Source organism: Cucurbita pepo, chromosome LG04 (assembly GCF_002806865.2).
Source record: "Cucurbita pepo subsp. pepo cultivar mu-cu-16 chromosome LG04, ASM280686v2, whole genome shotgun sequence".
Lineage (NCBI taxonomy): Eukaryota > Viridiplantae > Streptophyta > Magnoliopsida > Cucurbitales > Cucurbitaceae > Cucurbita > Cucurbita pepo.
Genome location: NC_036641.1, coordinates 4,747,257 through 4,763,713, shown reverse-complemented (window position 1 = coordinate 4,763,713; position 16,457 = coordinate 4,747,257). Strand labels below are relative to the sequence as shown.

The 16,457-nt window shown below is 37.0% G+C and overlaps 1 protein-coding gene across 1 annotated transcript; it reads left to right on the top strand.

Moving 5' to 3' along the window:
- Window positions 1–444: 444 nt before the first annotated feature.
- On the top strand, window positions 445–1,400 carry LOC111792686 (cell wall adhesin EAP1-like). Its single transcript, XM_023674237.1, has 2 exons — window positions 445–803; window positions 870–1,400. The coding sequence occupies exons 1-2, from the start codon at window positions 464–466 to the stop codon at window positions 1,058–1,060; spliced, it is 531 nt and encodes a 176-aa protein (XP_023530005.1). The 5' UTR covers window positions 445–463; the 3' UTR covers window positions 1,061–1,400.
- The last annotated feature ends 15,057 nt before the right edge of the window (window positions 1,401–16,457 follow it).

Sequence of the window (16,457 nt, the reverse complement as noted above, 5' to 3'; positions counted from 1 at the left end):
CACTCTTATAAACCGTGGTTTGTTCTCCTCTTCCACCATCACATAAAATATGTTTAACAATTAATTTCCTTTCTCTCCTATTTACATTAAAAAAAAAATTAAAATATTTTATAATTTTTTATTTCTCATTCTCGTTTTTTAGTATAATAGGTGTTACATAAAAAAAAAAAAAAAAAAAAAAAAATTTAATAACAGTCTTAGGAATTAAAATAAAAAAAAAAGAAACAAAAGTTTTTTTTTTATTTTTTTATTTTTTTTTATTTCAAGAAAATTAAAAAATAATAATAAAATATATATATATATATATATATATATATATATATTTTAAATAAATAATAATATGGAATTTTGAAAATGAAAAACAAGGAAGGATGAATAGTGATGAATAGGGCGTAAGGTTTTGTGTATAAATACCTCCGTACATCTCTTTTTCATATCATTGCAAGGTGAAGCAAAGTGATAGATGTGTTGTATCATGGCATCCTTTAACACGTTCCTTGTCGTTCTTTTGTTTGTCACTTTATCTTCCTCACATATTTATGTGACTCAAGCTGGGCGTCATCTCCAACAATCTTCACTAATTTCACTTTCTCCTACTCCAAGGATTATCATCACCCTACCCGGTGTTCCACCCATCATCGTACCCATTATTCCACCCGTCACCGTCCCTGGTATTCCACCCACCACTGTCCCTACACTCCCAGGTACTCCACCCATCAACGTCCCAATAGTTCCGGGTATTCCACCCATCACTGTCCCTACACTCCCAGGTACTCCACCCATCAACGTCCCAACAATTCCTGGTACTCCACCCATCACTGTCCCTACACTCCCAGGTACTCCACCCATCATTGTCCCTACACTCCCAGGTACTCCACCCATCACTGTCCCTACACTCCCAGGTACTCCACCCATCAACGTCCCAACAATTCCTGGTACTCCACCCATCACTGTCCCTACACTCCCAGGTACTCCACCCATCAACGTCCCTTCAGTTCCTGGTACTCCACCCATCACCGTCCCTACACTCCCAGGTACTCCACCGATTACTGTCCCTTAACTTCCTGATGTTCCTCGTGTTCCACCCACTAGGTTTACTTAAAGTCACATGGTCTAGTATTTCGTTTATGCACCTTACCTCTTCCTAAAACTTCACTATCCACTTTGTCTACTTTGTCTCCTTTTCTTAGTATTCCATTAACGTCTTCTACTATCAAAGAATAAACGTGTCACTAGTTTGGACTCGAAAGCCTCATGGGTTTCTATTTGAATCATCATTTCCATGGTGAGAGTTTTGTTGCTCGAGCTTCTTTCTAGTCCGCTACTACTACGATAACATATGTAACTTTAAACAATATATTATAATAAACCATCCATACATGTGATATTAATAAGTGTTATTCTTAGCCTTTCCTTTTGTTACTAATACAAACAAACATTGCTTCATACTCAATATACTTGACATAATACATGCCTAAACACATTGCAACCATGTACATTGATCCTCGCATCCATTCATTGTTGCAAATATTGAATCACGACTATCTCGCTCACCAATTCTACGGTCTCCGTATGTTGGCTTCATCATCGGTACATTAAAAAATAATAGACATAAGATGGGTATTTAAAAATAAGTGACCTCATTATCGGGATTAAAAAAGGCACCCACGTGCGATATGATTCTTGACTAGTAAGACCTACTTTCTTGCTCAGACTGAGTTGGATGCATAGTACTCTCGACACAAAATTTACGAATGCACGGATGAACACACTAGGTAGACTTGTATATGTTTCTCATAGGCCTCACTATGGGCTTGTTCATGCTCACGCTACCGAAAACCAATGGAAAAGAAAGAAGCATGTATGAGATCTTGTATTAAAAAACATGGTTCAACGATATGATGCACATAAGAGCTCCATACTTATCATGATATAAATTTCCTATCTCACCTACGTATATATTCATTGCATTTCATTTATGCTCATCGTACATTGTATATTATGGTGTTTCACAGGGTATAAACATGATCATATCAACATAGCTAACGTGGTCAATAGTTAAGAGAACATGCATCACAAATAGATATTAAAATATCATAGCCTCAAATAATACGTAGATAACCCACAGATGACGTGCATTCATGCATCAATCAGTTTATCCAATCTAACTCGTAGGCGTTCCGAAGTAAGTTCGGTTTTATTTTAAGTTTAAATTGATACTCGTAAACTTGCTTTGACCGAATATTTTGAGGTTTAGCTCCATTTGACCCGTGCACTGACTTGCAACAGCAACTCTGCCTAGCATGTGACACGGGCGAGTGGTAATTATGCATGAGGACCTCTTTGGTGCATAAAAAACATGTAAACGCGTGTGAGTGGGTTTCCTTTTTGCCGTTTTGACCTCCGCATACCTGTTTTTCGTCTCAATTTCAATACTAACTCTATTTTTATTTCAGAATTTCTATGGCCGAACAAGAGGTTTTCAAAATTTCTAGGGACCTTTTCGGCCAGTAACCGTACTCAGGAAAGCACACGACAAACCTATAAGTAACCACACAGAAATAGGAAGTAATACTTATATCATTCGCTTGATGATGCATGCATGCTAGTAAAAATTAATTCTAGGTGGTTAGTTTTATAATATCGTGTGCCCATCATGTTTGTGGACATGTTAGTGGATGAAATTTCTGGCTTGATTCTCGTATGCCTTACTGATGTACTTTACTACTGTTTGTACGTAATCATGTTATGATGGTAGATGAGATATTTGTGTATCTGCGCTCCAAATGTGTAATGACCATATTTCTACCTACCTAAAATCGCTACTGTCGTCATCACTTATACTCTTATGCGAAATTTAACATTTAAAATGTAATCATAAACATAAACGCCATCTTAAAGCACTGTCATGGGCATATGTGTTCGAAAACGTTTTAAAAATGACACAACAAAATACTTAATGAATAAAATAAACATTAAAAGTAAAAACATCCTATTCTAACTTTAAGTGTAAGAAAATAAATACAACTATCTTATGTATGTATCATGGTCTTGAATTGTGATGCCGTCATCAGCCGTACCGAGATGTCTTGCCTTTACTTGAAATAGAAGTAGCACGTGACTTAAGTATTTTAAGAGATATGACCCTACTATTGGGTTAGATGCAAACATATACAATCATGAGTGAGACTTATCATATTCTATATTTTTTTAGGCGGCTATCAACGGGTAGTTGGATGTGTATTTACTGTTCTACACACAGTCCACACGTGCGAGTATGGAGACCCACCAGTCGGTTCACACACCTCCTAAGCCCCTTTCTTGGTCGGGCTAGCATTCTCTGGAGCTATTAATGCCGGATACCCGTTATGGTAGCAACCATCGCAACATTATAATAAATATAATGATCGTTTTCTTGTCTCATAGTGTACACGTCCATACCATTATAAAAGAAGGGTATCTCCCGATGCATGAACACACAATGATGCATGAGGTCCCAACATTTTTATTGAATATCATGTAAGACAATCCCTTCCATTTTCCTTCATATCATATCATTTTCATCATAGCTTTCCATACATAAATCGGGATTGTGCATCATATCGAAACATCTTGTCATATCATTCATATCATACATATCTCATATCATGAGCTTATCATGTAACATCATGTACTATATCACCAAACGTGTTACACCATAACATTTATCATATCATCAGTACATCACATCATAACACGTGTCATAACATTTCCACATCATCTCGTTGTCACATCATATCACGGACATATAATAGACTTTCGTAAACATATCACCGTCCTATTATTTCATAAACATGTCACAGTCATATCATTTCATACTCATATCATAGTCATATCATTTCATAAGCACATCATAGTCATATCGTTTCAAAAACATATTCTAGTCATATCATTTCATAAATATTTCACACATATCATGCATATAACACGTGTAGAACGATGAGACACGTGTCATCATACAAACATCAAATTCTAACCGAACAGATAATAAGACCACTTACTTGGTTGGCCTTAATCAAAGTTCTATCTAACTCCAAATTTGCTTACTTTCATCATTTGAATTCGTTCTCACTTGTGTCGAGACCTCACCTATTTTGAATATTCACTTAACCCAATATAGGGGTTAAATGCAAACACATACGATTTCATGAATGAGACCTATCATGACAATCTATTTTCCTCCTAGGAGCTATCCTAACAGGCAATTTGGATGTGTACTTAGTTTCCCTACACACGGTCTACACATGCGAGTATGGACCCACCAGTCGGTTCGCACACTTCCTAGGCTCCTTTTTCGTCGGGCGAACATTCTCTGGTAGCTGTTGATGTCGACACCAGTTAGGAATAGCAACTGTCACGACAACATTATGATAAACATAATGATAATTTCCTTGCCTTATAACGTACGCGTACTGTAACGCCTCTAAATTTCTCTACTTAACATAAGGTCGCTACTATACATTTAATCCTAAACATTTAATGCGGAACTAACTTTATTGAGCCTTATCATAATTTCAACATTAATAGCATACTTCATTTATTGTCTCGGAAATAACAAATACAAAGAAGATAAACAAAGTGATATGGAAATCAACCCAAGGGAAAGTATGGAACGGATTACCTTGATGATCAAGATCAAGAGTAAAGAAAACTCGTTTCTAAACTCGTGATTCGAATCACTCCACAAGAGGTTTGATCAATACCACTTGAATGACTCTACATGCAAGTTCTAAACACAAGAATTTGCAAAGAAAGTTTAGCTCTCAACAAAGCTAAAATAGAAATTCTATTCTCAATTCCAAAATCTGATGTCTAATCAAAGAAAAGAAGGCTTTATATAGCCTTTACAAACCGTAACCTATGTGATACATAACTCCAAAATTAAATGGGCTAGTAAATGAGAAATACCCATAACCTCCATATTAAAATGGCTGGTTAATGGTGGAATATAGTAACCTATGTGGGTTACAATATAACCTTAACTCCTATATTTAAAACTAGCTTAAATATGAAAACAAATAGTTAAACTATAATTAAATAATGCAAATAATAAAATGGGCTTATTAGTCATCCTTGGACTATTGATAAATTCAGCGGAGTTCATTAAATGCAACTTAAAGTGCATTTAATTCATCTCTGTCTTGAAGCTCAACTTTGCATAACATATAAGGGAGGTCACCAACGTCTTCTAGAATTTCCTTTGATGAGCTCACCATAGCTTGAATATAACTGTATAAGGTTTGTTGTAGCTTCTTGGCTCTCGTCCTTGTAATTGGACCTTGAGGTATGGAAATTCCTTGGTCGTTGTTCATATCACAAAGTAAACAATACAAACTAAAATGTTCTATACTAACCTATATGGTATACAGGGAAATACAATTCAACTTGTACCAACCTATACTACAAATGGAAATGAAAATTCAATTTAAAACTACCTATACTATTTAATGGAAAATACAACTCAACCTACACTAACCTATACTACTAAATGCAAATCTATCATATGCATGTGTCATGGTCTCATGGTTGCAATGCCTTCATGAGCCCTACACGGGTGCCCTTGCTTTTATCTGAAAAATGTAGTAACACGAGGCTTGAGTATTTAAAAATACTCAGTGAGCATACTCTAGAAGCTACACGGCTTGAGCCTAGAAATCTTAGTGGAAGCTCCTTGAACGCCATACTAGCTGCTGTGAGCCTAGAAATCTTTTCATCTTCTAGAGATACCGAGGTGTCCCACTAGGTCTAAATAGTGGTTTTGGCTGTTTTGATAGGGACTCAAGTCTTAAGTTTCGTAGGTTCCGACTCCCCAAGGCCATTGTGGTCAAGAAGGGTCTCACCCTCTAGTTGTCTCAAACGATTCCAACGAGCTTAGACATATGGAGGTACCCCTATTTAGTCCTGACGCAGTCAATATTTGTTCTTACTCTAGACTTAAGTCGATCTTACTACTTATTATCTACAAGGAGAAATCACACAATCATTCATCTGGAGCTAATGTACAGCTAACCATGCATACAATCAAACATGCTGAACGAGGTGATAACATCCATCAAGCACTCCGAGCGTAGATACACAATGATCTCCTCCACCGTCATAGCATGATTACGTATAAGCAGTATTAAGGTACATCAGTATGGTATACAAGATATAAACCGAAAAATCATCAATTAAAAAAACCACATATATATTTAGTCAGCTCCCCTAGGCATAAGATATTCTGAATCTAGCTACCTAAGATTAATTTTACTAGCATGCATGCATCACCAAGCAAATCCTACGTATTGCTTCCTATTTTTCATGTGGTTACTTATCGGTTTGTTGTCTATCTTCCCGATATGATTACTCACCGAAAAAGTCGACAAAAATTCTAGAAAGCTCTCGGAGGAACCTAATTTAGGTAAAAATAGGGTAAGTACTGAAATCGGGGCAAAAAATATGTTTTTAGAAGTCAAACAAAAAAAAGAAAGTCAACTCACATGCTTTTCATGCACCGAAAGGACTCTATGCGCACGCTTTCCATGCCTGCACATCATGCGATAGGCAGAATGGTAGTCACAGGTCGTGGGTCGGTTCACGAACACGAGCAAACTTTAGATCTCGAGTACGATTCGGGTCACACGCGGGTCAGTGGGTTAGATCAGGGTCAGCTACATGTCTCTATGGAGTGGGTGACACGTCATTCCTCTTTTCCTTTTTCTCGTCTGCGGAGGTCAAATTACCTTTTTGCCCTGGTTAACTTTGTCCCGAATTTTTCACTTTAATCAATTTTTTTTTATTTTTCTTAGGTTCTTTAAGGAATCCCGAGATTTTTTTTTTTTTCCATTTTGTGCTAGTTTGAGAATCAACCTCTAAGATATTTAAGTGTGAGTTATGTACCACTTGGCTCGAGTGTTACAGATATTTTAACGCATATTTTTTATGTATGTACTTTTGATTGTTGAGCATGTTAGCTATGTTGATATGCTCATGTTTATGCCCTATGAAACACCTTGATATACAACGTTCGATGAGCGTAAATGAAATACAATAAATATGTCTGTAGGTCTGTTACAGAATATATACCATGATAAGTATGGAACTATTATCTGAATCATTTTTTAACCATGTTTTTTAATACAAGATCTCAGGCATAAAGTTTTTTTTCACAAGGATGGATTACTTCTCCAGTATGTTATGTATTGATGCATACACCACAAATATTACACGTACTTCTTTCTTTTCTCTTGGGTTTCGGTAGCGTGAGCGTGCACAAGCTCATAGCGAGGCCGATCGGGAACATATACAAACCCACCTAGTGGGTTCATCTACGCGTTTGTGAAGTGTAGGTAGAGAAGTACTATGCATCCAACTCTACCCGAAAAAGAAAGTAGAGCCCAAGGAACATGTAAAATAGGTCTCATCCGTCGTGAAGCATGTCACATGTTGCATTTTTCGATCCAAATAGTGAGGTCACGTATTGAATATTTTTAAATACTCATCCTATGTCTATTATTTTTCCGGTAAAGGTAAGGGTCTCATGTACAGATGATGATGAAGCCAAGTAAGGAGACGAAAGAATGACGTATCTTATATTAAATTTGTCAATATTTTTAACGAGATCGTAAATAAAATATTTTAATTATTATTTTAGAAGTTGTTTGTTTATGTCTTTATTTAAACGCATCAACACGTATATGAAAACGTCCTTACTATACAATAGAAAAAGTTGAATCGTTACCCGTCATTACTATAATCCAACTGTAATATGACTCATTGTATTAGTAACAAAAGGAAATGCTAAGAATAACACTCATTAATATCACACGTATGGAAGATTTATTATAATATATTGTTTAAGGTTACATATGTTATCGTAGTAGTAGCGGACTAGAAAGAAGCTCGAGCAACAAAACTCTCACCATAAAAATGATGATTCAAATTGAAACCCATGAAGCTTTCGAGTCCAAACTAGCGACACGTTTATTCTTTGATAGTAGAATAGATAAAGACGTTAATGGGTGGAACACGAGGAACATGAGGAAGTTAAGGGACAGTAATGGATGGAGTACCTGGGAGTGTAGGGAGAGTGATGGGTGGAATACCAGAAATTGGTAGAATACTTGGGAGTGAAGGGACGGTGAAAGGTGGAGTACCGGGTATGGTGATGGGTGGAAGACCGGGTACCACTGAAGGGATGGTGATAGGTGGAAGACCGGGCACGATGAGGGGTGGAGCACGAGGCAATGAAGGGACGGTGGCAGGAGGAAGTGGAGTTAGTGGAAATTGTTGGAGATGGCGACCTGCTCGAGTCACATGAATACACGAAAAAGATAAAGTGACAAGCAAAACAGCGATGAGGAACGACTTGAAGGATGCCATGATACAACACAATTATCAATTTGCTTCACCTTGCATTGATATGGAAAGGTGTGGAGGTTTTTATAGACAAATGACACTATTTTTCATTTTCAAAATTCCATATTATTATTTCTTCTACTACTTTTATTAATTTGTAGAATAATACAATTTTTTTTTTTTTTTTGGGGATATTAATGATAAATTGTCAAACATGTTTTATTCCTTTTTTTTCCTTTAATATATATATATATAACATCTTTTTAAATACAATATTTTAATTTTCAAACTCAGACAAGTATTTTATTTATTTATTTTTTTCTCAATATGTTAACATTTTTCTAATAAAAATAAAAAATTTCCATAATTTTGTAATCTTTTAAGGTTATTTTTGTAAAAATAACTAATTACCTAACATATTTACTATACTTATTTAATTACTACATTTATGAGTTGACTTGTGGAATGTTGAAAAATAAAAGAATTGTATTAAGAAGCAAATTTGCGACCATTCAATTTTCTTAAAATAAATTCTCAATTAAATATTACTTTTTTTTTTTTTTCACTTCAAATTTATAACTTTTTGTTTTATTACACAGTTCTTGTGTAATGTCCACGTTGGTTGGGGAGAAGAACAAAAACCTTCCGGTATTAGATACGTTTTAAAGCTTTTCGGGAAAGTTCGAAAGTAAAAGCTAAAAGAGAACAATATCTGCTAGCGGTGGATCTGGGTTCGAAAGGGAAAGCTCAAGGAGGACAATATCTGCTAGCGGTGGATCTGGATCGTTACAAATGGTATCAGAGCTAGACATTGGACTATGTGCCAGCGAGGAGGCTCTGGGTCGTTACAAATGGTATCAGAGCTAGACACCGGACTATGTGCCAGCGAGGAGGCTCTGGGTCGTTACAAATGGTATCAGAGCTAGACACCGGACTATGTTCCAGCGAGGAGGCTCTGGGTCGTTACAAATGGTATCAGAGCCAGACACTGGACTATGTGCCAACGAGGAGGTTGTTCCCAAAGGGGGTGGATTTGGGGGCGGTCTCACATCCATTGGAGAAAGGAACAAATGCCGGCGAGAACGTTGTGTCCCAAAGGGGATGGATTGTGATGTCAGTAAGGACACTGGACCCCATAAGAGGGTGGATTTGGTGGCGGTCTCACATCGATGAGAGAAAAGAACGAGTGCCAGCGAGAACGCTGGCCTCGAAGAGGGGTGGATTGTGATGTCCCGTAATTTTAATGACCTAGTCTAGGCTTAATTAAGTGTTTCTCATCCCAACTCTATATATATATTAAAGACATTTAAGACAATAGGAGTTAGATTCCTATCTATAGTGCATGCATTGTTCCTTTAATCTACGTTCATGGACTTGTCAAATTATGTGACACGTATGACAAATACATCTTTAAACGACCATATGATGGCATAGAAGTTCGATAAATGAATTCTAGTAGCGATTCGGTCTCACGTATACTTATGATTGGATAGATGATAAGTTGGGAGGGCATGTCTCGTCCATTAATCTACTATACTCCACGGAACCTCTTCGTTGATTCTTTAAGTGCTAAGTTAAGGGACACAAAATTATTATAATCCCTTGTATGAAAATTTTATTTGCAGTTCAATATTATCCATCGTATGAAAATTTTAAGGTTATTAATATAATCTTTGAAGTATATGTCTAATGAACCGTAAAAAAAATTCAACTAATCTCAATTCTCCCCCGACCTCTCACACCACTTTCCGTAAAATATTTAATTACTTGCTCGTACTTTCTCTCCACTCACACCCTAAAAAAATAATAAATAATAAATAAATTCCAACCAACTTCTCAATGGAGGTAGAAGAAGTAGAACGGCCTCATCGGACTTCAGTCGTCGGCGTTGATGCTTTACTGGCCCCCGATGATGTGCGTGTTAGAAATCACGACTCTCGATAATGGTATGATATTGTCCACTTTGAGCGGAAGCTCTCATGGTTTTGCTTTGGGCTTCCCCAAAAGGTCTCGTGCCAATGGAGATGTATTCTTCTAAATTAGCCAATGTGGGACTCACTCCCAACAATCCTCAATAGTGCAGCATTGCTCAAACCAGTCGAGGGCTGAGATTTTGGGGGCGGCAACGGAGAGAAGAAGGTGATCTTCTGCGTCGGAGTGCTCTGTAGAGATGGATTTGAAATGTGTTGCTGCCTGAGATTAAGGTACATTTGATGAAAATCGAGAGAGGTTGCTGGATTCGCCATCTGAGTGCGAATGCTTCTAAATCAGGAACCTCAAATCATGAAACGATGTGAGTAGGATGCGTTCATGAAACAATATGGCTAGGATACGTTTGGGAAATGATAGGACTAATATATGTTTATGAAAAGATACAACTATGATATGCATAAGAATAATAAGATTGTGACAAGTTTAGGAAACAATATGACTAGGATTTGCATATGGAACGGTATGACTATGAAGTATTTACGAAAAGATACGAGAGAGATATGATACATGAATGATATATATATATATATATATATATATATATATATATATAATATATATATATATATATATATATATATATATATATATATATATATATATATATATATATCGTGATATGATATGAGAATGACACGATATATGTTATGGTACGATATGTTTGATGAATTGATATGTCTGTAATATGATATCTTAAATTATATGTTCGAGATATGTTATGTGACTGTTATAATACACGATATGATATGATATGTGCATGATGTGGATTATTATGTCAAAAAACATGAAAACGTTATGATATGATATATGTGTGACATGAATGATATGATATGATTAACATGCAAAATTACAAACCAGCATGAAATATAACCAGACATACGCATGCAAAATAGATAAGTGATATGATAGGAAGGAAGATGCTAGTAGAGTTGTATTAATTGATAATGAAAATGAAAAAATGTGTGGGACCTCATGCATTATTGTTTGCTCGTGCATTAGGAGATACCTCTTATCCTTCACGATAGTACGGACGTGTAATGGATTGAAAAAAAATCCGAGGTCTTCGGGGAAGACAATACCAATGGACTCGGATCCGGGTCGGAACAACCCGCAATCATACCCGTTGTCAGCCCACACCTTCATTCCGATCCACCGTCCTTGGCCCAGCTTGAATTCCTGCAGCCCACAGACACCGAACACCCGCGGCCTAATCTATTCCAGCCAAGTCGTCTGAAGCGGCCCGTGACCGACCCGAACGCCTACACGCTTCCCGCAATCAGCCTTCACACGTGGAAGCTCCCTAGTGCGAAACGTGTCACCATCCGACGCAAAAACTCTCGACGACTTAAACAGCTCGGCACTGGCTCCAACTCTGGCTCAGCTTTTCGGCTCGAGAATTCTTTTTTGGACCAATTTGCACCGTTTCGACACTCCCGAACCTGTTTTCAACCTCAATTAAGATAAATAAGATCATTTTAGTGTCGTATGTCACAATTTCAAGTTGGATTTATTTTTATTATTGTGAAATACTAACACAAAACGATGAACGATCCAATAAGCAAACAACGGCCGGTGATAACGTGGGACGCTTTCTAGGAGCGGGAGCTTACGTTAAACTATTAGGGAGAATGCCGGCTAAGGCCAACCAAGTAAGTGGTTCTACCATCGTTAGGTTATGAAATGTATGTTGTATGTTGACACGTGCTCATGGTTTCGCATGTGTCATAAATTGTACGTTTAGACCATTATGAATTAGTAGGTAAATGTTATGCGATGTGAACGCTATGCTGTCTTTGAATAAATTGATATGATTTATAATGTTATGTATTATGAGATGCTCGGATTACATTATGTGATTGTTATGATACATATCGTATTATATGCACGATATGAATTCTTATGTTTGGAAGCATGAAAACGTTACGTTATGTCTTGTGAAGTGCATGTATAACATGATATGGATGACATGAAAAATGATAAATAACATGAAATATAACCCCAGTATACGCACGAATGATATGGTAACTAATATAAAAAATTATATGATATGAATAAAATGATAGCGAGGTTATATTTAATAACGATGAAAATGGAAAATGTTGGGACCTCATGCATTAATGTGTGCTCATGCATCAAGGGATACTCCTATTCCTTCACGATGGTATGAACGCGTACACTACTAGGCAAAAGAATGACCATTGTGTTTGACATAATGTTGCCGTAACGGCTACTACTTCTAACAGGTGTCCGGCATAGAGAGCTTCTAGAGTATGCTCGCCCAACAAGGAAAGGGGCCCATGCGGTGTGCGAACCTACACGGCTTGAGTATTTATGGTCTTTAGATTTAGCAAGGTTTGTACAGTGAACGAGGAGTTATAGTTCAGTAAGCTACTAAACACTAATATATGCATGAAAATGATTTTGCTAAAAAAAAGTCAGAAGTTTCAGTCAGACATCTCGAACATAGTTAAGATACATAGGGAATGAACGTACCAACGTATACCGACGAGTAAGTAGTTTCAAATGAAAATGACCAAGAAAACTTGATAGACAATAATATCTTATAGTCAATTATAGATGTTAAAAGCTGTAGTATCGAAAGAAAGTTTCTTCACTAAGAAGCATGTAATATGAGATTAAGCTAACTGATTTGTGAATGACATAAATGCCCTTAATGAAAGCTGAGCTTTGGACGTAGTGAGATGCAGAAACCTCCTCACCTTGGCATGAATCGAAAGGTTTAAGCTAAGTTTGAGAATGACCTAAGACGTGGGGGTTGTGAGTTCGTTTAAAGTTACTAAGTATTTAAGGTTTTTCAACCTTAGTGTCCACAAAAAAAAAAAAAAAAAAAAAAAANGAAGATTTCACTCGAGCGTTTGAGCCACAAACCTACTAAATGAATTATGTTGTTAATGGAATTTTAGGAGAATGCTCAATACGACATGATAATATTATATATGAAATTTGGCGACCATTAGATTACTATAAGGAGCAAAACCAAAGGTAGGCGTAAAATGACTAAAATGCCCCTATAATTATTGTATCGTTGGCTTATGACCAAAGTGACCCTTATGTCATGGTTTAAAGGGGTTATATAACGTCGTAAGGCCATTGGAATATGTTGAGGATTTAAACCAAGAGTTAGGGTAGTAACGGACCAAAATACCTTTGTGAGACTTATAAGATGTCTTCAATACCTTAAAATACTCAAAATACTATGAAAATTTATATGAGACTCATTTACGATGATAATGGTAAGTACGATCTTAAGGAGAATGAGACAAGAGAAAAAAACATGTAACTACCTATCAAGACACTTTATAAGAAATTAAGGTTTTTATGAATTACAGGCAAATAAATGTTTATGACACATATGGATTAGGGCATACTTGTTAACAAATTTTTAGTTGTGTTTCAAGACTATTAACAAAGAACTCTTAGAATTATAGCCCGAGATATCCTAAAGACCTCCTGATGAGCAGTGCAACATGGTCCTATGACACAGACTACGTCGCAGGAAATGCATGAAGCCTTGGACATAGGTTTATAGATTGTATCGCACATAATGCATGAATCCATAGATGCAAGTATTAGACTATGTCGCGGGGAACGCATGAAGCCTCGAGCATAGGTCAGGATTGAGCGTTGTTCACTGAGCATAGGACCCCACAGGTCTGTTACATAGAGTGTAGGGATAAGAATTCAAAATTCCGAACCAAGCTCCTCACTACAAAACTAGGTACCAAAAGGGGTTAACCTTATAACAAAAATATTAAAAGAGGAAAGCAAGTGATTTTGAAAGGAGTGGAAAAGTTGGAAATAAAGTATGAATTAATTATTTGAGGTTTTCTAGTATCGACACCTTACCATTTTTCTATTGAACACGTCAGTTTTGATTGTTAAGAGGATATGATCTAGCCACGCCACTATTTATTCCATTTAGCCAACAGGGTCAAGACTCGTGGACACTCGATATGTAACAGGTGGGAATTTCTGTGATGTCTCACATCGGTTGGGGAGGAGAACAAAACACCATTTATAAGGGTGTGGAAACCTTCCCCTAGCAGATGCGTCTTAAAACCTGGGAAGCTTGAAAGGGAAAGCCCAAAGAAGACAATATCTACTAGCGGTGGATCTAGGTCGTTACAAATGGTATTAGAGTCAGACACCGGACAGAGACGCATTTTAAAACCTTGAGGGGACATCTGAAAGGGAAAGCCCAAAGAAGACAAAGACGCGTTTTAAAGCCATAAGGGGAAGTCCGAAAGGGAAAGCCCAAAGAAAACAACATCTGCTAGCGGTGGATTTGGGTCCTTACAATGTCCGTCTAAACAAAAAATGGGAGAGGGTGTGTTTTTTAGATTAATTATTTACGATTTTTTAAATACATTTTTTAGTCTTTAATCCTTCAAGGTCAACTCATTAATGTAATATAGAGTTGGGATGATTAAAACTTATTAATCTAGACTAGGTCATTAATATTAATAAAAATTTATAACAAGTTTCTAAAATACAACCCTATAGTTTTTATATTTGATTATATGTGAAATAGTTCAAATAAATTCACTATTCTATGCATAAAAACTATATAATAAAACAAAAAATTCTTATAAATTCGAAGTGCAAAAAAAAAAAAAAAAAAAAAAAAAAAAAAAAAAAAAAAAAAAAAAAAAAANTTACAAATTTGCTTCTTAAAACAAAATTCTTATTTTTCAACTCATAAATTTAGTAATTAAATAAGTATAGATACTATGGTAGGGAATTTAATTTTAACCTTTAATTTTACGAAAATAACCTTAAAGATTATCAAACGAGAATATTTTATTTCTAATTATAAAAAATGTTAATTTAGATAAATGTAACTCACTTTATAAATAAATTTTTTTTTTTTTTTGTAACAGCTCAGATCCACCGCTGCAAATATTGTCCTCTTTGGGCTTTCTCTTCCGGGCTTCCCCTCAAGGCGTTAAAACGGGTTTGCTAGGGAAAGGTTTCCACACCGTGATAAATGGTGGTTTGTTTTCATCCCCAACTAATGTGAGACATCACAATCGTCCAAAGAGGATAATATATGCTAGCAGTGGATCTGGGCCGTTACAAATGGTATCAGAGCCAAGTTTCGGACGATGTGCCAACCTTCTCGTTGTTCCCCGAAGGGGGGTAGACACAAGGCGGTGTATAATTAAGGACGTTGGGCCCCAAAGGGGGGTGGATTTGGGGGCGGTCCCACATCGATTGGAGGAAAGAAAGAGTGCTAGCGAGGACGCTGGGCCCCGAAGGAGGGTGGATTGTGATGTCCCACATTGGTTGGAGAGGAGAACAGACCACCATTTATGAGGGTGTGGAAAACTTCTCCTAGGAGACGCGTTTTAAAGCCTTGAGTGGAAGCATGAAAGAGAAACCCCAAAAAAGACAATGTCTGTTAATAATGGATCTGGACCGTTACAAATGGTATCAAAACCAAGTTTCGGACGATGTGCCAGCCTTCACGCTATTCCCCGAAAGGGGGTAGACACGAGGCGGTGTGTCAGTAAGGACGCTGGGTCCCAAAGGGGGTGGATTTGGGGGCAGTCCCACATTGATTGAAGGAAGGAAAGAGTGCTAGCGAGGACGCTAGGCCCCGAAGGAGGGTGGATTGTGATGTCCCACATTGGTTGGGGAGGAGAACAGAAAACCTTCACGTAGGAGAAGCGTTTTAAAGCCTTGAGGGAAAGCCCAAATAGGACAATATCTGCTAACGGTGGATCTGGACCGTTACAAATGGTATCAGAGCCAAGTTCCGGACGATGTGTCAGCCTTTACGCTGGGCTCTGAAGGAGGGTAGATTGTGATATCCCACATTGGTTGGGGAGGAGAACAAATCATCGTTTATAAGTGTGTGAAAACCTTTCCCTGGGAGACGGGTTTTAAAGCCTTCAGGGGAAGCTTGAAATGGAAAGCCCAAAAAAAACAATATATCTACTAACGGTAGATCCGTGGGCATTAGATTAGAGTAGAGTAGAGTAGAGTAGAGTAGAGCAAGGATGTTGACATTTGTGTATAAAAACCTCCACACACATCTCTTCTTCATATCAATGCAAGGTGATATC